The 25,181-nt window shown below is 33.0% G+C and overlaps 1 protein-coding gene across 2 annotated transcripts; it reads right to left on the bottom strand.

Moving 5' to 3' along the window:
* Window positions 1-21,332: 21,332 nt before the first annotated feature.
* LOC123553348 (calmodulin-A-like) lies at window positions 21,333-24,880 on the bottom strand. Of its 2 annotated transcripts, none has more exons than XM_045343082.2 (5): window positions 24,851-24,878; window positions 24,251-24,281; window positions 23,989-24,100; window positions 22,599-22,841; window positions 21,333-21,808 (listed from the first exon to the last, which is right to left on the bottom strand). In XM_045343082.2, the coding sequence occupies exons 2-5, from the start codon at window positions 24,254-24,256 to the stop codon at window positions 21,780-21,782; spliced, it is 390 nt and encodes a 129-aa protein (XP_045199017.2). In that variant the 5' UTR covers window positions 24,257-24,281; window positions 24,851-24,878; the 3' UTR covers window positions 21,333-21,779. The 2 variants fall into 2 exon arrangements, with proteins under 2 accessions (XP_045199017.2, XP_045199015.2); XM_045343080.2 differs by having other exon boundaries at window positions 21,338-21,808; window positions 23,989-24,132; window positions 24,851-24,880.
* Between the last annotated feature and the right edge of the window lie 301 nt (window positions 24,881-25,181).

The raw sequence follows: 25,181 nt of genomic DNA, 5'->3' as shown, positions 1-25,181 counted from the left end.
TAAAAATGCGCAATTTATACCACAGATTTGCTAACTAATGCAGAGAAAATATAATTAAAATGCAATATATAAAATGGATTTTTCCCGGTCTTCATGGTAAATGAACAGTTGATTGCTAGCGCGATTCATGTACATGTATTTGCTGATCCAAAACTGTTGTTCATTTCGCATGAATACCGAAAAAATTCTATTTAATTTTTTAAGTATTTATAATTACCGATATTATCATACTAGAATTGAAATTAATTTATATAACAGTAAAGTTTTTGTGTAATCGGCTCTCGTTTCATATCATGTTTGTACTTGTACTACGGTCAAAAACTATACACACTACTGTTAAGTACGATCAAGTACGTTTAACTAAGATCAACTACGTTCAAACTACGGTCACAGTAGGGTCAAAACATCGTAGTTAATCGTACTCAGATTTTGAACATGTCGAAAAATGATTTGCTTACTACGGACAAATCGTAAGTTCGAACTACGATCATTACTACGTTGTACTACGATTATCTACGAGTAACTACGCTTAGTACGATCAACTACGATCAACTACGATCATTCCTTACTACGATTAACTACGTGTAGTGTGACCACGCCTTTAGAAAGACCAAATCTTCAACTATCGGCAGCTGTTGATTACGCGAACACCACAGTGTCACTTTCAATGTATATCTACGAATAAAACATACGCATCTTCCGGCAAAATGATTGTATCTCAAATAATGAAGGGTATTATATTAGCATTCATAACCAATTAGATTTTAGTCTAAATTCTAATATGGCTAACAATGCTTAAAACATCACAACGATGTTATGTTGACGTCACGTCAACGTGATATCTAGCGCCATGTACGCATCAAGAAATAGCCCTTTCAAATTTCATGAAATATTTTACTTTAATAACATGTTTTAAAGGAAATGTCACATTGAACAAATGTTTTGATTAATCTATACACATACTGAATTAGTTATTCGCTCTGCTGAATAATTCGCAATAATTTTCTAGCAGGTGTGTTAGAACAAGGGCATACGTCATAAGTATCGCAAAACCAGAGGAAACTCTAAAGGGTATTAAATAAGCATACATAACCAATTAGATTTTAATCTCAACTAAAAACGCCTAGCAAATTCAATATAAAATAATTAACACACTGATAAATGTTTCCACCAGTTCAAGCGACTGTTCCATAAAAATAAATCAGAGATTGCAATTTATAGCTCTGATAAACGAGATCATAATGAAAGCTTTACATTTTTATGCGTTTTAGTCTATTAAATGTACGAAACTATCCATATTCATAAAGTAAAATGATCGAACACTTCCATTCATTTATAAATAAGCAAATATCATTTGATTGGTAATGTAGATGATTTTGTGCGGAAATAATAATCAACGCCAAAAGTGAACGCCAAATCGTCCGCGTTGCCTCATTTTATGGCGTTTATGAGTCTGATGCATGATTTAGTGATTGAATTTTTAAAGTTATGTGTAGAAAGTAGAAAAGAATGTTATTCTCACAACCTGCTCATGGTACTGATACATTGTTATCTTTCAGCAAGCACGCTGGTTTTAAATCACCCACACTAAATCTTATCAAAGAAGCTTTCCTTAGTGGAAAAGGCGATTCTATAGTCGCATCCTCACCTCATTCCAATAGACAGTAATCACTTTAATATGTGCAAGTGTTAGTTATTACAAGCAAAAGTGAATTACGTTCCAGAATATTTTTTGGTTAATTGTTATAACATACTTATATTTCAGATAACAATAAAAACGATCGATTATTTTTCTTCTATGTAGTAACAAAAGATTAACCACAGAGAAAATCTTAAATGATTCACAAGTGTATTATATGCTTTTCACGCGAAAGAATAAACAAAGAAACCTTTTACCTATGAAAACACTGGTTTATCTTTAATCTATTTTGTGATATCATCACTCAGATTAAAACTAACAGAATCGTTATAAACAAAAATATAATGAAATTCCAGCAAACCATAAGCCTGCCTTATTGCTGTCCTTTAAAATATTATATTGCTAAGAATAGGTACTAAAACGTCAAATCGACACTATTTCATTTTTTCCATTTTTTGTATAGTATGCTGACAATTCGACGCTTTGCCTTTTTGCACATGGAATGATATAGCGTCAAAAGGGCCATTGTTGAAATTCCGGCACAACACCAGCTGTTGACAGATAAACTATCATGGTGTCGCAAAAGACCGAGAGAAATTTTTTTTCATTTTTTTTAACGAGTTCAGCTGACTATAAGTATTCTCTAAGCTACGCCCGAACAGGAAGGAAACAAGAATATATCGATGCAATGGTTGAAAATTTGGCTAATTCTTAATAAAGTACGCTTAGGAAATATTTCATTGTTTCTCTGCTCGCGTCACAACAAATTAGGGACTATAAATGCTGTGCTGCAGTTAGAGTAGACATTATCATTTGTAATGTGAAAATAATCCATCATTTTGTTCGTCAATGTTATTTGTTAGATATGAGTGTAAGTTTGCGAACGTGTCAAAACATAAGAACAACAAACAGCTTCGGAACTTCCGTCAGTACAACTGCTATACAAGAAGATGTAATTACAAAACTGTGCAACACCAAGAAATAGTTAACTTGAAAATGAGCTTAATAATTTGGATTGTTGTTAAATGAGAGACTAAAAGTGACATTAAACTGCTAATATCTAACCACGACCGCCCTGTCATTCATACGGAATAACAACGCCATAAAGAAATGACATCATTTCTCTGGGCGAACAGTTTTGGGTATAAAAATCTGTGATTGAAAGTTTAAGTGTATTTATCAGCCAAAAAACTTAGCGGTTGAGCCGGGGACAGTTACGTGTCTCTGGTTACTAATAAGCACTGAGATGTGTCAGAATAGTTAGAAAATTTTAAGAATTTTTTCTGAAATATCTTACATAATGCTATTTCTCTGATTTTCCATTGCCGTTAAGCGATCCATCTTGAGCAGATGACTACTGGTAAACTCAATCCTAGTTTACGATCACAGTGTTATTTTATTGCATATTGTTACGTGTTAAGGTAGTTCTGCACGTATGGATCGAAATATTTTCTACAATGTAGAATTTAATTAAACTCTGTTTTTTTTCAAAATTTCAGAATATACTTAGAAAATTCAGCAAATAAAAAAGATAGGGTCGTGTGCTTGATTTTTTGCTAGACTGATTTGAAAAGAAAATAGACCTCACGCAATTTTTCATAATGGAAGTCTATGGGAAAATCATAACTTTCATAACATTTTCGCGAATAGATTTTTTTCTACAATGTAGAATTTAATGAAGCTTCCCACAGTTGTAAATAAAGTAATGGCTTATAATGTGGTAAAACAAAATGTATAGGTCTGTGTGCTTAATTTTGAGATATTTGACCATGATTAAAGTGAACCGCACATTTCACGCTAATTTAAAGACATTATTTTGAATTTTTAACGTGTCAGATATTTTAATATCATATTTTAACTTTAGAAAGACATTTCAACACAGGTATACGCCAATGGTAACGATTGGTCTATCAGCTATAAGAACAAAGACAACAAATACTTTAAGAAGTCTGTAGCTCGAACCCGCATAACCAAATATTCCAGTTATTTCGCATAGACTACTTTAAAATACCTCAACAATTTCACGCTAGATAGACGTGTTTTGATTCATATCATGCAAATCATTTTTTATCGAATCATATCAGGAGTTTCGTCAGTTATTTTCTTATATATCTGTATAACGATGTGTCGTAGTGAGAAAAACAAGTGCAGCCTTTATCTATGTGTTTTCACTGGATTTGTTATAACTCTTACGACATGTAAATGTTTTCGTTCCAAATATTATGTGTGAAGTTATGGTAATATATGTTATGCGAAAGGCACCTACGCAAAGCTTCGAAAAAGTCGGTCTCTTTGACGATATGCTGCCTGAGAAGTATTTTGTTTACTACCAAACGCTAAATTTCACAAAACACGTTAGGACTAAATTATGGCCAGAGAGGTCTAGAAATGTGTAATGTTTTCAATATTGTGAATGGCAGCCCAGTAGAAATCATAAAAGACCTGTCGGTTCTATTACTTGTTTGTACATCTTCGATCATTAACATGTATGTACGCATTTAAAGTAAACGTACGCTAATAACATAAACAAATTAGGTAACGTAACTTACCCGAGTAAAGTATCGCAAACTATAAGATTAGGTGGTGAAACTTCCACATCTGTCAAATTAAAGATCACAAACACTTTATTACTTTAAACAATATTTTTCCTAATACTGTTCCAATAATTGTACAAACTTGTGATACATTTGGTTTCACTTCTGATAATTCGTTTACCACAGATAAAACACACAATAATTCATAACTTCCAGGTATTCTTTCCAAAAAACGATGGAATACTCATTTAATAGTTACCTAACAATATGTTAACTGATAGCTATGTAATGTAATGGCAAATTTATCAAATGATTTCACGTGCACTTATACTTTTGTGTATTATTGTTTACTATGAGATATAAAAGACAAAGTGAATATGGTTAGGCGTTTTAGAAATTTCTATCAATTTCATCAATACTGCCCTTAATTTCTTTTTGCTATTTTTCCTTTCGAATCGTTACAAATGTATTTGAAATGAGGTATCGTTTAATTTTTGCAAATATAACACACTAATCCTGCTTTAGTCTTGTACCTATAAATATTCCATTGCTTCTCATTGAAATTCTGGCAAAATACTAGAAACCCCAGCTGTGCGCGGATACACTTAGCCAAGTAACATACTGTTTGACAGAAAAGAAAAATTTTCGTCAATATTCCCACAAAAACATATCAGGTTAAGAATCTTCTTCAAGCCGAAGCGTTTTAGTTTCTAACAAAAGTTATCGATTCTATTATAAAAAATTTGGACATCTCTATGCAAAGCGCTCTTTTGTATTGCGCTAGTGTAAAATGTCAAAGCAAATTAGAGGCCAAAATTGCTTTGTTTATGAAAACGTGATTGTTTAAAATGGGCAATGGTACTACCGTGGGGCGTTTAGTTATAGATGTTTAGCAAAGGCGTGTAATGGAAATAAAGTTATTTGCTACCTTTAAACATTTAATTTTCTTTATATCATCTTATGACACCAAAATAGAAGTAGTCATTGATTGAATTTCAGGCTTTGTAAAAGAAAATTTGATATTACGGAAACATCACAAAATAGATACAAATATTGAACTTCTCTATTAATTTTAGGGCATGAAAATTAAGTGTTGTTATTTCATTACACCTTTACTTTTAAGACTGATCGAATGACCAAAAGTTGACAAAACATTAATTTCTTTTACAGTCAAATGTTACGGTCAATTAAATGTCAGTTAGTTCAAGGCTTTCGTTCGTCTTGAACTGTTCATGTTAATTATGTTAATTACTGATGCAAGTATTGAAATTTAAAACAAAAAGAATTAATTGAGTAATCGTTTTTGTTTTTATTTCATTCGGAGTTTCATCAAATCACCAATCCAAATGATAAAAAATAACATGTTTACTTTGTTTAACGTTATTTGTTAAATACATTACCATATTCTAACTGTAGTTGATCTAGTCAGCTGCTTTTCAAACTGAGCGAATGCTTTGATGAAAATCAAAAATGAAAATACTTTCTTTTTTTTAAGAGTTTCCGCTGGTTTTGCAATACCTATGACGTATGACCTTGTTCTAACACACCTGCTAATTGTAGATACTTCAATTAGCTAAGCCCTTGTATCGTTTTGTTTAAATAATTGGTAATTTCGGAAATTTAACTACGCTTTGGTTTTGTCTCTATCGATTTCTATTGTTCTTGCATTTGCTAAGTGAGTACTGTTTTAGCTACATTCTGGTTTTACTTTTTAAGAATGACGGATCTTCAAACTGATATTAAATGAACTGTTAAATTAGAATGCTTAAATGATTTCAAAGTGTTGTTGAATGTTTTGGTGGGCATTGTGTATGCAATTTTGAAATACATTTTGTGTATATCGATTTTTAATTTCATGTACTGAAACACAGTAGCATGTCTTTCTCTGAATAACTCTTTTTCCAGCAAAAGAATAATGAATATTGCTTGTCTTATGTTACATTTTAGTTTAGTACAATTTCTTAATAAAGAAATGCATATTTGGGTAATTAAGTCCTAAGCACGCACCTAAAGCAAGAATAAAAGTACCAAAATAAATTTACAGTATTCTTATATCATCTTTTTGCATGGTCCTAATAGATCGAGTTTTGCATGGCCCTTAGAAAGACCAAATCTTCAACTATCGGCAGTTGTTGATTACGCGAACACCACAGTGTCACTTTCAACGTACGTGTACGAATAAATCGTATGCATCTTCCGGCAAAATACTTGCATCTCATAAAATTACGGGTAATATGTAAGCATACATAACCAATTAAATTTTACGACCTTCGAAATACTCAAATGTGCGCCTAATCTAGAATAAAATAAACCTAGCAAATTCTACGGTGCCCCTAAAGTGACATGTTACACACACTTTTTCCAATTAGGTAATGTGAGACATTTTTTTTAAACGAAATGATTTCGTTTAAACGAAATAAAAAAAAAGTCTCACATTACCTAATTGGAAAAAATGTGTGTAACATGTCACTTTAGGGGCACCGTAAATTCAGTATGAAAATACTTAACTTATTCATAAATGTTTCATAAAATATCAAATAATACACGGCTACTAAACGCTAGCGCCACCACCAAATTGTGGTGATAAGGAAAAGAGCTATTGACATTTCCGTGGTGCAGCTATCGCCCGTTTCTACTTGTAAACACGTGAATAAAATTTATATTTTATCTTATATTTTTATTGATAAAACTTTTTTCGAAACTCGGAGAATGTAGTTCCGTGTAACAACACGTTTAGTAGAGGTTGGCTGTAATTTCATTAAAATATTATGCAAATTGTGGTGACAGGAGCTTTTCTCCCGCATTTGACAGTGGCATATTTTCATATCGGCTAGTATTCGAACACCATAAGACACACTGTAAAAACATACCTGCGCATGCAAATCGTGTAGAACTGAATAACACGTATTCCCATACACCAAAGAATTACAAAAAAAAAAAAAAAAAAAAAAAAAAAAAACAGTAAAAAGTTAAAACACGACTATTTTTGAAAATGGTGGCGTTATCAGCCAAGTGGTGGCGCTATACAGTAGTAGTGGCGCTGTTGTATATGATTAGTGGCTGATATATTCAAATTTAAAATATGAAAATGTCTGACTGCAAGCCACGGAAATTTCTACAATAATTGATGTTATCAACCTATCCCACACTACACCCAAATTACGTAACTCAACAAAATACATGTAGTAACCTGTACATGATCGCAAAATAATCTACATGTATATGGATTCAGATTGCGCATCTAAGCTGTATTGATTAATCATTTAATCAATTGAAATTGAAAATGTACTGTACTTTTCAGAAAGAATTGTGAAAGTAGGGTCTTTTGTTTACAATGCATGCAAACGACGTAAAAATACAAAGGCAAGTAACTTTCAGAATCTTAATATAACAAATAAATTCTTCACAAATCTTTGTTTGAAATAAAAGTATTGCTACTATTTTTCATGACCTGAATTTAAAGTACGCTTACGTTTGTATTTAGGTAGAATATTTAAAGGGTAGAAATAATTTTACATTAACATTTTAAACAAAAGAAATTTACTTTGACTACAAGAGTCCCAAGGGTCTGTGAGTATTTTGTTCTTTTTTTTTTTTGGATAGAGAATGTTTCATAAAGGTAAATAAACTATGATCGTGTTTTTCTTTCTTTAATAACATGATTCCTTGTAGAAATATTATCAGTCAGAGAATGTTGGTATTTGTTTTGTTCCGAATTCGTCAGCAGTTAGTATTACTGAATGCCGTAACAGCGCCACCACTACTGTATAGCGCCATCACTAGTGTTATAGCGCCACCACTTTTAAAAATCCTGGAATAATTCTTCTAACCCGAGATTCTATTATTCATGGTGTGTGCCTATATAGTCATTTATCATTTCTACACCATTTGCATGCGCAGGTATGTTCTTACAGTGTGTCCAATAATCGGAATGGTGTTCGAATACTGGCCGATATGAAAATGTGCCACTGTCAGATTCGGGAGAAAAGCTCCTGACACCCTATTTGCATATTATTTTAATGAAATCACAGCCAACCGCTAGTTAAAGTGTTGTTACACGGAACTACATTCTCCGATTTTTGAAAAAAGTTCTATCAATAAAAATATTAGATAAAATATAAATTTTACTCACTTGTTTACATTTTCAAACGGGCGATAGCTGCACCATGGAAATGTCGATAGCTCTTTTCCTTATCACCACAATTTGGGGGTGGCGCTAGCGTTTAGTAGCCGTGTAATACACCAGAATGATTGCAATTTATAGCTCTGATTAAGGAGATCAAACCGAAAAGCTTTACATTTTTATTCATACGAGTTTTATGCGTTTTAGTCTATCAAATGTTCGTAACTATCCATATTCATAACGTAAAACGAAGACTTTCATCCATTTATAAATAAGCAAATATCATTTGATTGGTAATGTAGATGATTTTGTGCGGAAATAATAATCAACGCCAAATGTTAGCGCTAAATCGTCCGCGTTGCCTCCTTTTTATGACGTTTATGAGTCTGTTGCATGATTTAGTGATTGAATGATTAAAGTCATATGTAGGGAGTAGAAGAAAATGTTATTCTCACAACTTGCGCATGGTATTGATACATTGTTATCTTTCAGCAAGCACGCTGGTTTTAAATCACCCACACTAAATCTTATCAAAGAAGTTTTCCTTAGTGGAAAAAGCGATTCTATAGTCGCATCCTCACCTCATTCCAATAGACAGTAATCACTTTAATCACTTTATCATGTGCAAGTGTTAGATTTGGTTTTTACAAGCAAAACTTAATTCCGTTCCAGAATATGTTGGCTTAATTGTTATAACATACCTACATTTCAGATAACAATAAAAACTGATTGATGAATTTTCTTCTACTTAGTAACAAAAGATTAACCACAGAGAAAATCATAAACAAACAAACCTGAGAATATTCAATAACTGTTACCTATGTAAACACTGGTTTATTTTTAATTTATTTGTGTGATATCGTCGCTCACAGAATCGTTTTAAACATACATATAATGAAATTCCAGCAAACCATTATACTACCTTATTACAGTCCTGAAAAAGTACTTCATTGCTACGAATAGTTACTAAAAACATCAGATCGACACTATTTCAATTTTTCTATTTTCTGTATATTATGTCGAAAATATGACGCTTTGCCTTTTGGCACATGAAATATTATAGCGTTAAAAAGGCAATTGATGAAATTCTGGCACAATAGCAGCTTTTGATAGATAAACAAGCCCGTTATCGATAAAGACAGAGAGATAATTGTGTTCAACTTTCTTGACAAATTCAGCCGACTATGATTATTCTCTTAGCTACGCCAAAACAGGAAACAAGAATATATCAAAGGTTGAAAATTTAGCCAATTCTAAGCAAAGTAAGGTTAGGTAATAACCATTGTTTCTCTGCTAATGCCAAGTATCACGGCCACTTAGAGACTATATTGCTGCGCTGCCAACAACGTGTTTACTTAAAACGGACAATATTATTGTGATGTGGGAATAATCCAAAGCTTTATGGGGGACAAGGGACAGTAAATTTGACAATTCCATAATTCTGCGCTGATATCAGTGCAAAAAAAATCATTAAAACCCAATATTTTGAGAAATTCCAGGGAAATGTTAAACGGATGTGTTGCATATACTTAACATTTCATCGTGTGACATATTCAGCCTGCCGATTTCGTTGTTTCTATGATAAAAACGAGTAAAACTCCGGTTTCAATACACTATATTTTGAGGCAAAAACAGCGCAAAATGAACACATTGCACGGCCTGTACCTTATTAGCTGCAACTGACTGACCTAAAACATATATATATTCTAAAAGCATGTGACCAGGCAAAAATAATGGTGGGAAGAAAAGTGTCTCGTAACCATTTACTTTTTTCCGTAAATTTGAGTTGAATCTGGATGGATGGATGGATGGATGGATGACTGTTTCCATTTCGTCTGACTTCCGATGGATGGATGGATGACTGTTTCCATTTCGTCTGACTTCAGTTTCCTTAGGCTGGATTTTAGACCAGGCCACGGAGCTATGAAAACAGATTCAAGCATATATTTATTTTACACAATAATTACTCGTATGCAGGAATCCTTAGTTCTATAAACATCATAAAGAACCATTTGAATATAAATGCCTTTAAAGTCCATCTACCTATTTTATTTAAAAAACGTACCCGAGCCACAATACGAAACTGTCCCCTGGCACTTTAGTGAACATAGCATTTTTTCGTCAAGGTTATTTTTATAGATAAGTGTAGACATGCGTATGTGTCGACTTTGTAAATATTATTTTGATGCAAAAATACGAGAAACAAACAGCACCGGAACTTCTATCAGTACAGATGTTAAACGAGAAGAACAAATAAGAAAACTGTTCAACACCAAGAAATATTAGATTTCAAACTGATCTCAATAATTTGGATTGGGTCTCTCGAGATAAGTACATGGAATAGATTAGTGACTTAAAGTGACAATAAACTGCAATTATCTTTAACCGCAAACGCCCTCACATTCCTACGGAATAACAACGCTATGCAGAAATGACATCATATTTCAGGATGGAATGTTCTGAAATACATATTCAAAACTGTGATTGAAAATTTTAACGTACCTCCATTTCCTTTCATATTACTAGTATCCAAATCTTGTTGCAAATATTTAAGATACTACACCATGTTATACATCAATTGAAAAATTGGCAAACAAGTAAAACTTTAACTATATCATATAACGATTGTAAAATTATCAGCCAAAATCCCTAGCGGTTGAATAAATTCACCCAGTAGCCGGGGGACTCTTACGTGTCACTGGTTACTAATGGGCTCTGAGATTTCTCAGAATATTTAGAAAATTATAATAAAACTTTATAGAAAAATCTGCTATAATGCTTTATTCCTCTGATTTTCCATTGCCGTTAAGCGACCCATCTTGAGCAGGTGACTACTGTTAAACTCAATTCTAGGGCACACCATTTTACGATCACAATGTTATTTTATTGCGCATTGTTACGTGTTAATATTGCTTTATAGTAATCAATCTAACATTGATTTCGTTCTGTTAATGCAGTGTTTACAAATACTGGCGAAATGTAAACATTGTTGCAGTACTTACTAAAACGTGAAAAATACGTGCAAATCTTCGGGGAAATCGTTATGTGAAGTTCTGTTTGGGCTGCGACAGTATTTACACGCAAAACATGATTTATAACCGTTGTAACTGTTCCAAGTTTGTTTGAAAGAGGTTTGTTGAAATACTATGTATGTCTGTTTGTTATTTTATGTAGGTGGTTCGTGTTCAGACGATAACAGAATGTTGATGTTTTTATTACCAAGCTCCAAAGCTAACTGACGCCATTTCTCAAAAATAGTATAGTTAGCCAATTGTATCATATTTATACAACATATCGTATTTTTGATATCTGAAAATGCAGTTCTAACCAGTGACGTTATTTTCTTCTTTTTTCTAACTCATAGGTAAGTAAACAGACAGTAGATTTTCTACAATTCAGGCACTGTGTTTTTTTAATCAAGTGCGGACACAGCCTAACATCACGGCCGAATATAGCTCGGTTGTATGTTTTTTTTTTCAGTTTTAATATGACTAGAATCAGCCGGTGACATGGTGCGTGAGGGATCAAGCAAGTTTTCTTCAACACCTCTCATATGAGTAGGCTGAATCAAACTGAATCTGCTAACATTTTTCTTTGGTTGTGATCTATGCTTCCAAAGGATCTTCTTACATACATTATTTTAATCACTCTTGTTGCATTTAGCAATGATAGATTATCCCCCAGAGAAACACTTAACTAGTCTATTGTTCAATTTCCACAGAGAAGTTAGCAGCAGAAACGTTTCATTGCCTATTACATAATAAAATGTATGAAAAGTTTCGCCATTTGTGTCGTAGGATTTTCTTATTACATATCACAGCTTCCTTTTCTTTTAACGAAATTGTTACTAACAAAATATTCAGTAATTTTTGTAAAACATTTAACTTTGAGATTGATCTATTTACGTAATCATTTATTTGGCATTACATTCCATGGAAATTCTAGAAGCTATAACTGGCTATCCATAAACTTAGTTTTTAAAATATTCGTCAAACAAAACATGTTCTGTTATTCCTCCAAGTCGCCACGTTTTAGTGTCTTGACTTGAAATGGAGACTAATGTATCAGTCCAAATACAGACATTTTGGCAAGCTTTAAGTAAAAAACTTGGTAATTTTACATTTTTTCTCAGCAAATTTTCCAAGCAAATGTATAATGTCAAAGCACATTAGAGGCAAACATTTCTTCGCGGAACAGTAAACAAAAACTGTTGTTGTTTTTTTTAAATCTGAGATTTGAAAGTAGCCAAATATTTACTGTACATTACAAAATGCATTGGGGAAAAATAGACGAGTTTCAGGCACCAAGAATCCGAAAAGTATAAATATGTTTGTTCTTCTACACCTTTATATTTCGATCACCAGAAATAACAATTTAGTAAATAACCTAAATACCTATGGTTCATATGTTTAGCATCTGAATACTTTCAAGTTCCCTTAATCTACAGACCCATATAACGTCAATATACGGAAAGTTATTGTAAATGAGAGCAAAGTAACAGGGTTGGCATTGAATGTACACACGCATTGAATGTGCGCAATTAAACCTATGTTAAACCTAACCCTAACGTTTAATCAGTATTTTATACATCAATTCGTGCGTACATCCAATAGGTGTGAATTAATGTTGGCGAAAGTAATAGCTGCTGAAAAGAATATAGAATAAAAACTTGTTTTTTCAACAAAAGATAAAAGGCAGGAAGCACAGAGCACCACAAACACAGCCATAGAGCAACGCATTTGCAAAGTAGGTCCATAACAAAAAGGAAGCCGAACGGAAAAATATTATAGACGGGTTGCTTCAAAAATCCAACAAGTACATTTTAATTTTATGCAAAATATAGAAACATTCTATTTCTACAAAACTGGCTAATGTTAATTAAGAAATAACAAGTTCCCAAGTGTGGTTTATCGTAGAATAACCCGTGTTTTGAGTTCTTATGCGTAAGAATATATCACGAAGGCCTTATTGTTTCGCATAAGAACGAAAAACTCGGGTTATTCTACGATAAATCACACTTGGGAACTTGTTATTTCGATTCTAACACGACATACTAGTATCAACAGTGTTAGAAAAAAATGGTAACTACTTTTTACGACCGTGCTACGCACCTGGATCAGATGACGTCATTGCACGCGAGTGGTTTATTGCAGAATAACCCGAGATAGATTTTGTTCTACATGTACGTAAGTTATTCGCTGGTCGTATTAGAATATTTTATGAAGAATAAATATTATGATTTCAATTATGTTCTGTATTCTGGCAGTGAACAATACGAAGTTTTAGGAAAAAGTGTCATATACCTATTATATTCAAATTGTTAAGCAAATGGCTTGAGCAGAGTTGCTTTAAAGCAGTTTTTGCTATTCAAAGTATTTTAAAGTATACATGTATAATATTGATTTTTAGGACATAGATCTTATACTAATTATTTTAGCCCTGTGTCAACTTCGAATATAACAACATAAATCAAATGAAAGCATTATGTAAGTGGACAGTTTTTTAGGTTTGGAAATTAATATTCAAACGTCACGTCTTTTCTAATGAATGTGGTAAAGTCTAGACTATCCTCCTTTCCGTTGTCAACCGAAATACATGCGATGATGAACATGGTCATTTTGGTCAATTTTTCAAATAGTTACAAATCATTCTTAACAAAAAGTCATTTCTCCAACTTAAAAATAAAATATCAAACACAGCTGTAACTAGATATCTCGAAGTCGCTTACCTCAAAATTAACTGAGAAATCAAAAGTCCCGTATCGAATCTTATATTTTTCTCCTCTTACGAGAAATGTGACATAAAGTCAAACAGAGTTTAGAGGCTCGTCATTTAAATTTTGTATTTACGCCAATGAGCAAAAAAAAAAGTTGCCAGATACAACGGCGGCAACATACGCCTTATTTTGCATGACATATACTATTTCCCTGGTGTTTGTATGTCTCTATTAATCGTCTGCGTATTTACGTCGGCAATTATGCGTTGAAAATATTAATTACTGCGGTATGTCTAGTTCGCTTGATAAGTAAGTCTTTTTTATGCTAGAATACTATTCTGGTGATCCTTACGTCGTTATCGCAATTCGTTTTATCTCGTATGTCTCGTTGTAAGTAATCTTTTATCTAGAAACTTGGCCGATACACTTAGCAGTTAGTCAGAACGCAAGATATTCCCTAAAAAAACAGACACTCCAAGTCGGCTCGTTTAAGTGTCTTAAATTGAACAGGAGACAAAGGTATTGGCCCAGTTATATTATATTTGGTCATCACTATGTAAAGCGCTATTTGCTATTGTTACTTTTTCCCGCTAGTGTAAAATGTCAAAGAAAATAAGAAGCTTATAGACAATGTATTTGCTTAAAATTGACAATTTGCTATAATGTGCGTATTTGTAATATCAAACCCAGAAAAGGGATAAAAATTGCCTTGTTGACTATTTTTGTGCATTCCACTTTCTTAGTTTAAAATATCATGAAATGTGACACCAACATAGCATGTGCAAGTTAGTAAATGCCATCTTGTAGATGTCATGGAAACACATGAAATCTTAACAAAATATAGAATTTATATATTGATATTATAAACGACTACCACGAAAACTTTTCATTTCACCATTACTTTTACTTTATGCTATTTACGACTGATTGAATATTGTCTTTATTGAAGTAAGTTGATCAACATTATTGAAGTAAGTTGATAAACATTGACTGAGAGTTTTATATACTGAAACATTATAACATAAATGTGCCAGAACAACTCAATTTTATGCGTATTTATCCAATACTGTGAAAAAAAAAGTTTTTATACCGCATTTTACTTTAAATTTTAGTTACACCTTCGGGGACCACCGTTTTCGCTTACTTCGAATCACTTGTCCTTCACCGCTGTGGGTTCGAAACCTTGCTTAGGGTGAAGAATTATTTCATGTGAGGAAGCCATCTAGCTGGCTTGCGGAAGGTCAGTGGTAAAACAATGTGCTCGAAGGTGCACCCGGTGTCTTCCACTCCACAATGAAACACACAAGAGTCGTACTATGACCTATAATTGTGTCCTTATACCCTCCCCCCACACCTAAAAAAACACACAAAAAAAAACGATACGATAATAACAATTTGGATGATGAAATATCTATTCATATCATTATGTTCATTAGCAGACACTCACTGAAAAATTAAAAGCACCAAAATAAAAGATACACAAACCTATTCATAGTCTGTATCACTAGTATTTCCACTATTTAAATTTGTCCAGTTTTGTGTTCGTTTTAAGTTGTCAATCCTTATAATGACAAAACGTCAACTAACGGCTTTTGTTATAAAAACAATGAAACACCGTAACATCTCGTCACAATATAGTTTTTGTTTCCATGGACATCGTCCAGTAAAACACACATGTCTGCTGATATATTGGACACATTTTCCGACACAATGCAGGCATCTTCCGATTAAACGCAAGACGTGAGGTATGTACAAAAACGTAACCAATCAAATTTTACTACCTTGCAAATGCTCAACGTTGACTAAACTATGAATAAATGCCATCATATAATTTATTGAATAAATGACTTCTTTTATGCAAATTTTGAAAATGCAAGCGTGAGTTTTGATGCTTTTGTACAAAAAAGTATAACATCATTCAGAAATTATTATTGTAGCTGTGACTAGTTTATTAAAATGACATTAACCTTTTAAATTTCCATTTGTTTTTACTGCCCAGTAGTATACCAGGAATATGTTTGCATTCCTCTATGGTTATAAAAGAGAACTATCATCATTAATCTCTTCTCAATAATACATTTTCATCTTAAACCGTTTTTCGACGAAACACTGGGTGGTGTAGGAATCACATAAGATGCACAAAAATACATTTTCTGTTCGTGCAGTAATTCTATTAGTTTAAACATATTTTAATGCATTACCAATTAACATAAAAAATACATCTCAAATACACAGCTTAACAATAGTATATGAAAAAGGTTGAGTAACAAGTTCTCACAACATTATTACAAACCCTCCCTTAACCCTTACCCTGCTAAATTTCTATAATGAACTTTATCTTTCAATTTGGACAGTACCATTAACCGTTAAAATGGGTGGTTACCAAAAAGATACTGACTGAATGGCGAACAGTGCAGATCATGATCGGACTGCACGGATGTGCAGGCTGATCTTGATCTGCCCTGATCGCAAAGCCAGAATCAGTCGTGGTCAGCATGATAAAGGTTAACAATATTCACTTACATGACAAATGGCTACAAAATATATTTATCATACAGCTATGCAATTTGGTATAATATTGAAAAAAGAAGAGAATAAAGAAGGAAGAAAAGAAAAGAAAATGGAATCTAGATATAGTACACCATATACTTTATATTTCATGTAGCAATTCTATTCATGAATTCCTGTTTTGATTTGAAATATGCACATTCTGTTGCTTATTCTCGTGCTAATAATTTGTACAAATCATGCTTATACGAATTCGTTCGAGGTAATATATTTATTTCATATTTAACAGAAGTGGTAACAGTTTGCATAAATTGTATTCCATTCTGGCAGACATTTATATTCTGAGAAGAAGAGGTTTTGAAATGACACTTTTCCGGCAAAACAATTATGTTTCTTCTGAAGTGAAATATCTCTTTGCACCAAATGCAAGAAAATTGATTATTATCTCTTTACAAAGAAATATACTGCAGATAGATTAGACAATAACTCATCGAAACTGTTTTTATATTTATGAAGAAATGCTTTAACAACTTGTTGAACAAACATACTATTAAGCATTTTATGTTAACATTACTGGTCCTTTGGGACATTTGATACTTTTATCGAGTTGCTCTTATGCCGGGGCTATTAGGCATGAAGTGTATTTCGCATTTCACTACCTGTCATGAAAAGACTCGTAGGACCTTCTTATATATAACATTTAAACTTTACTTCAAAGTCCGGTTAGTACACGGTTCAGATACCTGTTTGTTTTGTTTTTTTTTTTCAAATGATTAAAACATCATTTTCTAAATTATAATGCATAGATTATATTGCACAGATTTACCATTATCTCACATAATCAATTGTATGAGTATTTAAGAATTTTTTAGGTAACGATGTTTAATGGCTACTGTATAACTTACTGTCCTAGTAATATGTAGAAATGAATTAACTGAAAGAAATATTTGATTCAATAAAGCAAATATTCTCTGAATTTCCTGATTTCCAAACCATAGAAATTCTTCTTAAATCAAATTTGTACAAGCAATATCATTGACAGCTGAAAGATTCATTTAAACCAAAGACAAATGTACATTTCATTATCCAGACAAATAAATATAACCTATCATAATAAGACAATGACTATTTACATCTTTTGAAATTATAACTTTTGGTACCATGAGATCCTGTTGGACAATTTGAAAACAAACATTAGAAAGCCCCATAAGGTTATATATTATGCCATCCACTGAGAATGTATATACATGTATAACTCTTTATCGATTCCATGTACTTACGTGCTCTTCTTTAGAATTATTGATGCATTGTTGAAAAGGGTCATACATGTGTCAGTTCTGAAATTGATAAAATAACAACACAAATCTTAACCAAGTGCTTTGAAAGGGTCTTCTCGTATGGCACTAATAACTGGTTTTCCGGGAAGCTGGCTTGAGAGTGATCCAAATATGCTTATAGCGTTCATCACAGCCGATACTAGAAAAAAATGGTATCAACTATACGATCATTTTGAGTGGTTTTCGAATACTCGAAAATAGCTCATTTAGATATTATTTCTTACCAAATTAAAATGAAAATCTTACCTTCATATTTCGGACTGCATAAAAAATGTTATACCAATAAATATCTGTTTTAGCATAAATCAAGTGTCATCAACTGAACGTTTGATTTATCTATTTAGCAGCTTCGTTCGCTTTGAACGAATGTGCAACAAATCATTTGGTAATTCTTATAAACATAAATTTATAAATGGCATTATGTATCGTCCATTATTGATCCTCAATACTCCACTTCCGCAAAAAGAAAATAAGAAATATAATTCACATTTTTCACACTAATTTATAGATATTAGTATGTCTCATATTGTTCATCATTATCCCTAACCCTTTACTCCCAAATTGTGTTTTTTTGCCACTGTCTGTACCATGTGGCCCACATACATTGTTCTTTAATTGCTTCGTTCAGTTCTGGTATATATATTTTACTGACTTTATGTAGTTTTGTATACTTGTTTTGTATTATTTGCTTCACTTGTTTTAACTGGTGAGTCTGCTTTCTATTGTTCACTTCATTTGTTAAACGTCCTGTGCCCAGTTTTTCTACGGAATTTTACCGCCATTTCGTATCTGAAAGTAACATTTTCATTACTTAAACCTCCGAAGGTGCAAGTTTACGCCCCCCTCCTCAAAACCTACCCCAACCCCCACACACTCATTATATTGTCGTAACAAACAAAAAAAAACATCGGCGCATTCACTAGCTTTCTGTCAATTGTGATTGATGAAATATTTGTTTTGCGCATGCGCGAAATTACAGTAACTAGTTCCGGCTATGCCAGGAAATGTAACTACTAGTATTACATTGAAATTAATGTGAAAAATGAACAATTTCTTGACAATGAGATATGTATAGCATACTTATTAATGCCTCTCCTATTTGAGTATACTAACTAGAGACATTTTGCTCTCTACGAATTGTTCACTATGATTAAAAAAATTGGTGCTTGCATAATATATTTATTCTTTATACCTACCTGATGTAAATGTTAAAGCGATTGGTTTTTAGTTAAAACAAATGTTTAACAATATATATATATCTACTGGTAATATTTCTTTCCCAATCCCAACAGTTTTAACCCATCCCCATTTTTATATCTTTCATATAACCAAGATGAATTTGTTTATGGTTATTTGACTCATCTACTATACTAGTACTTGTCAAAATATATCCCCGTATTGTACAGAACAATGTTTTAATTGGAAGGTACACGTTTTGCAAAAAAAAAAAAACATCAAACAACACCAAATCATAGAAAAATGAAAAGAACAACATAAACATGAAAAAAATGTATTACTCTACAAAACTATTGTAAATTTACTGATATATGCATTGAAATCCGGAAACGGACTGCATAAAGCGGCCACAATTTCGGACGCTTTTTTAAACTCGCCATTTTCAAGAAGTGTTTCGTATCTTCGTTTTGATGTATTTACCAAAGTGTCCCAGTGCTGAAATTTCAAATAACTAGGTGTAACGTTGTTTTCATCATGTTGTTATTTCTTTACAAGGGGCATTCTTTTTTAAAGGAGGACACTTTTGGGGGAATATTTTAAGTATCCATTCGCAAGGGACAGCACTAGTATTGCAGAACATCAATTGGACAGTAGGTTGTTGGTAAAGATGTTGCTCGTTTAACAAATATTTTTGTGGTTTGTTGCAATTCAGCTAAAAATTAAATAACCTAATAATATCATATTTTCTATGCATGCAAATACGTTCAGCTCTTCATGAATATTGAAGAAAAGTGCTTGCCTGCATCACGCTAGTCTGCCTGTCTGCCTGTCTGCAAACAAACGAATGAATTTCATTATAATGCAGGAAAATCGTGATGAACGCAAAATGACTTTTTTTTCCCTGTCGTATCTTAGAATCCTTTACTTGTGACTCGAAAGTTGTTCATATATCAGCAATATATTCAACTATATGTGCGCGTTCTTTAAAGTAAAACAGTAAGGTATATTTTCATTACCATCGTTGCATGACTCGATTTTGTTTAGATTTCAGTGAGTTATTTTGTCATATTTTTCTAACTGTGTTAGAAGTTCCATGAATATTCTATTTCTACTGGATTAAAAGTCTGAATGTACATATTTCATTTACTTGTACTCTTAGAACTATCAACCCCTGAATGAAGTATATACCGTTACAATATTGAACTACATATTTCAAAACATTAAGGTAAATTTCATACATAAATGCCCATTACAGCTAACAGCTCAACAGTAGCATTTCTTAATGACAATACTTGCTACTCTATAGAGTGTTTTCATTTTGTTTTAGTACACTAATTGTGAATTAATTCAGCTAGAGTTATTATAAAACATAATTTCTTTATTGCCAGTCATATTATTACATAGCTCCTTATGTAAATTACAGGTCCAAGGTTTGTGGTAACGTCGGGTCCCCAAAGTACATGACAAATTGAAATTTTAGCTTTACTATAAGGTTCGATTATAACAACTTGATAAACGCTGAAACGTTATGTAAATGGGTTCAGAATATTAATGATTAGGATACAGCCACTTTTGCCAGATCAATTGTTGTAACATATTTTTCCTATTAACATTTTGCAAAATACTAGAAACTTCAACTGGGTGTCTATACACTCAGCTCTTAAACATACAAGACAAAAAACTCGTTATTATTCTCTCACAAACAAAACCATGCGAGAAAGTTCTACAAGGCGCCGCGTTTTAGCGTCTAGACTTGAAATGAAGACAAACTGTATCACTTCGAGTGCAGACATGTGAATAAAAACAAAATTTCTAAATTTTCGTGCTATATCCAACAACGGATCCACTTGAACTGAATTTAAGCTAGGGGCCTCCGCGGCCGAGTGGTTAAAGTCGCTGACTTAAATCACTTGCCCCTCATCGATGTGGGTTCGAGCCTTAGCTCGGGGCGTTGAATTCTTCATGTGAGGAAGCCATCCAGCTGGCTTACGGAAGGTCGGTGGTTTTACCCAGGTGCCCGCTCGTGATGAAATAATGCACGGAGGGACACCTGGGGTCTTCCTCCGCCATCAAAGCTGGAAAGTCGCCATATGACCTAAAATTGTGTCGGCGCGACGTTAAACCCAACCCCCGAAAAAAAGAATTTAAGCTTGACCTATAACCTTCGATCAGTCCTCCATTCTTTTCACGGAGCGTATAGACAACACGTGTTAGTGTAAAGACAAGAGGTGTAATGCCCGTATATAATCTCAACAATACACCTTTGGCTCTTTAATACCGAGTTTTCCACTAGATTTATACGACAGATTGGAACATTTTGTTTAAATGTAATCTATAAAGGCAACATTAACATATACATAAACAAAATATCCAGGCGTATTTGTTACAAATTTATGTATGAAATATAACAAATAACACTTTTATGATAAAAACTAAACATATAGGGTATATTAATTGCTTTGGAAAAGAATACTGTATATAATTTGTTTCAGAAAAACCGTGTGGGTCAAACAAATAATACAATTAAGAGGCAATTTATTTAAACCTGCCTAATGCTTACGCATTTCATCAGTGTATGTATAGCTTATACTATTGTCAGAAGTAGTTGGAAAAGCAAATGACTGAAGTAACGCTGATTTAGAGAAGCAAATGTCATATGCAAGGCAGCATGCTGATAATCTCAAGAAATTCAACATAGCTAGAGTTGTCACAAACATCTATCTCAGCCGTTTCCGTAAGTCTTTGGTTATTTAGACTCCATCATTTTCACAAATTCTGAAAACAAATATATTTATATGTATTTTAATGTTTGAGTGCATAACAAGCGATGCTGTATTAGTCAATATCAGTTTTGAATTTTAAACAAATGTTTAATCAAATAGTAAAATTACCCAATGCTCACGAGATGTTTCTGTCTCCCACAGTTAATGATATATCAACCAATACTTAGAAAGCCACAGAGTGGTAGTTTATGAAATTTGATAATTTTCTGGTTTAAAAAAGGCAGAGGAAGATCCAGGCATCATTTGAAAAGCGGACATCTGTGGCAAACTACCAATATACCGCAAGTAAGCTAAATAGTTTCATCACACGAAAACATTCTATATCCTAAGTAGGGTTTACCGCCTCGGTACGTCCGCTTTGAGTGTGGGAGGTCGTGGGTTCAATCCCCGGCCGCGTCATACCAAAGACGTAAAAAATGGTACTAGTAGCTTCCTCGCTTGGCGCTCAGCATTAAGAGGATAGTGCTAGGACTGGTCAGCCCGGTGTCAGTATAATGTGACTGGGTGGGGTATCATGCCACGTGTCTACGTCGTGATATTCCAGTGAGGCAGCACTATAAAGTTGGGCATTGTGCTCACTGCTACAAGTAGACACCGTCGTTTATATGACTGAAAAATTGTTGAAAAAGACGTTAAACCCGAACACACACACACACACCCACTACTAGAGCGGAGGGAAAGTAATTTTAAGTCAACGCCCAAATTATCTGACAACTTTTCAAGAACGATACTAACTATCTCCACAAACAGAAGTAGGTCAAATTGATCATTTTACAACTTACCTTCATAATTGACTTGGCCATCACCATCAGCATCTGCCTCTCTAATCATTTCATCAACTTCTTCATCTGTAAGCTTCTCTCCTAGATTTGTCATTACATGTCTAAGTTCAGCAGCACTGATATAACCATTGCCATCTTTATCAAAAACTCTGAAAGCCTCGCGAATTTCGTCTTCGGTGTCGTTTTTGTTCATTTTGTTCGCCATCATAGTGAGAAATTCTGAGAAATCTATCTTTCCGTTTCCTGTACGGGCAATAAATTTCTTTCTTTAAGTTTACAGCTCATTAAGCATGAAATATCAAAAAAATACACTTCTGGTATGCAATACTCTATTTGTAAAGACCAAGTCGCACTTTTACTTTGTTATAGTTCAGAATGTAGAAAAGGGCAAAATCTCTATGGACGGAAATTTATTATATTTTCCATACACATTCTGCTGACTGAAAATATATATTTCCATGGTTTTTCAAACTTTATTAATTATATGTACTGTCGTGGTTATTGCACAAAACTACCAAGTTCTGTGTATATTATTACAATAGCTGGATGAGAAATATGGGTAACCAGATCGTTGAAACTCGGACCTCGGAATACCATCTAGTCTAAGCTAGCGGGGCCTTACACAAAACTACGTTAGGAAAACCGTTTACGGTGATTGATATTCGCCTAATTTTATTTTAGATTTGTTGTTTAATTCTAAAGAGACAGCAAGTGGAATTTACAAGCATGGTCCCGTGCTAAGTGCCACCTGGTGAGGGATAATTTCAGACAAGCTGGAGCTTTAACCGGGGGTGTTGGAATACTTTTTCAGTCGACTTAACTACCATACATATATATACTAAAGTACTCACTGTTTTATGAAAAGTTCTAACATGTGACAAAGGGAATAAAATGGTTTTATGACTTTTAAATGACAATCTTGGTTCACTGAAATACTCAATACTACGTGTTTGTTCTTTTATGTTTTATATTCGATATAATATGTTACTATAGACGTTATCGCATGTGAATAATGTGTCATTAAAAACTCTATTTAAGATTGTGTTATTTTCCGTATGAGCTGTATGTAAACATTCTATTGTACATATTGCACTTATACGTGCTAAGTTTTACCATAGAAACGATTTACTTACTTTTCACTTTATCACATTAAGAGCATTGTTTTACATATTACCTATAAAACGCAAGCTTTATGTTATCACGTGAATACATACGGATTCAAGGCACAATCCAGCGTATGTCTAAAAATTGAAAATTGAAAAGAGGCTGATTCTCCGTGAAATAACAGCAATAATTCTAAAGACTTGCCAGCAAAATACGAGTTTGCAGAAAATATTTGTTGTATCGGCGTTAAGTATACTTGATAAATATCTTTAAACGTTCCACTAACCATCTACATCAACCTCATTGATCATGTCCTGTAACTGAACCTTTGTTGGGTTCTGGCCCAAAGACCTCATGACTGTTCCCAACTCCTTTGTTGTGATTGTTCCGTCACCATCCTTGTCAAACAGATTGAAAGCCTCTTTAAATTCTGGCAATATACATGACGAAAATCAGATCTATAGAGGGAAATAAAGTCACTAAACAAATTGATGAATCGACTACATGAAATCTTAGTTTACTTTTAAATATTTATTGCAATTACCTACCTGCATTTTGCTCTTCTGTCAATGTATCAGCCTGAAATAGGTATAACATCTTATCATTTGTTGTATACAATGACTGTAATATTTCGTATGACACACCTGGCAATACTTAAGGCACAAACATCTGTACAGAGTATTAAAAACTAAGCTCCAATATGAATATGACAAGTTTATGGCACTGTCTCTCAGCTTATACAGGCTGACAGCTGACAATTGAAGTATTGATCTCGTATACGAGAAATAAAGATCAAGTTATTCCAAGTAAAAGATAAATTTTAAGAATTCGTAAAAATGATGTCTGATACTAAAAGAATGGTTTTAAATAATATTATAAGTTATTTTTCAGTCAATAAATACTCGTAGTATCCGATTTATGTACATTTAGATATTAGTATTAAAAGTTGAAATATCCATATACATCCTTACTACATACTAACCAAAATATGACCCAGATTGGCACCAAACGATGCATGAATAACCTCTACTTTTAATATAAACGTAGAAACAATTAAATATTAACAAAGACAATTTATTAAAGCATAGCATTTATATTGTAACATTGAATAGCTGACTGAAAGTTGATGGAAACAAAACATTACTTACCATTTCGAATTTAACCTCTATGGTACTAGCATATGTTTGATCGTCACTTTACTGTTTGATTCTTGTTACCCCATTCCTGTCATAGTTCATAAAAACTTTATAAATTACTGACGTTTTGTCGCAATGCGGCAAACTTAACTTTTGATATGTTTTTTCGCATAGCAAGGGGCAATAAATTGATATATGGTCATATAAACATTCACTTTTATGATTCAGAAATACGATACATTGCATGCATGATTACCTCGCCATTGTATTATAAAATATATACAGTAACTGTATACTTTAAGTTTATAAATCATACAGAAATCTAGACGTATGTGTACTACAT

The sequence above is a fragment of the Mercenaria mercenaria genome, chromosome 4, assembly GCF_021730395.1.
Source record: "Mercenaria mercenaria strain notata chromosome 4, MADL_Memer_1, whole genome shotgun sequence".
Classification (NCBI taxonomy): Eukaryota; Metazoa; Mollusca; class Bivalvia; order Venerida; family Veneridae; genus Mercenaria; species Mercenaria mercenaria.
This window is presented reverse-complemented; position numbering and strand designations above follow the sequence as displayed.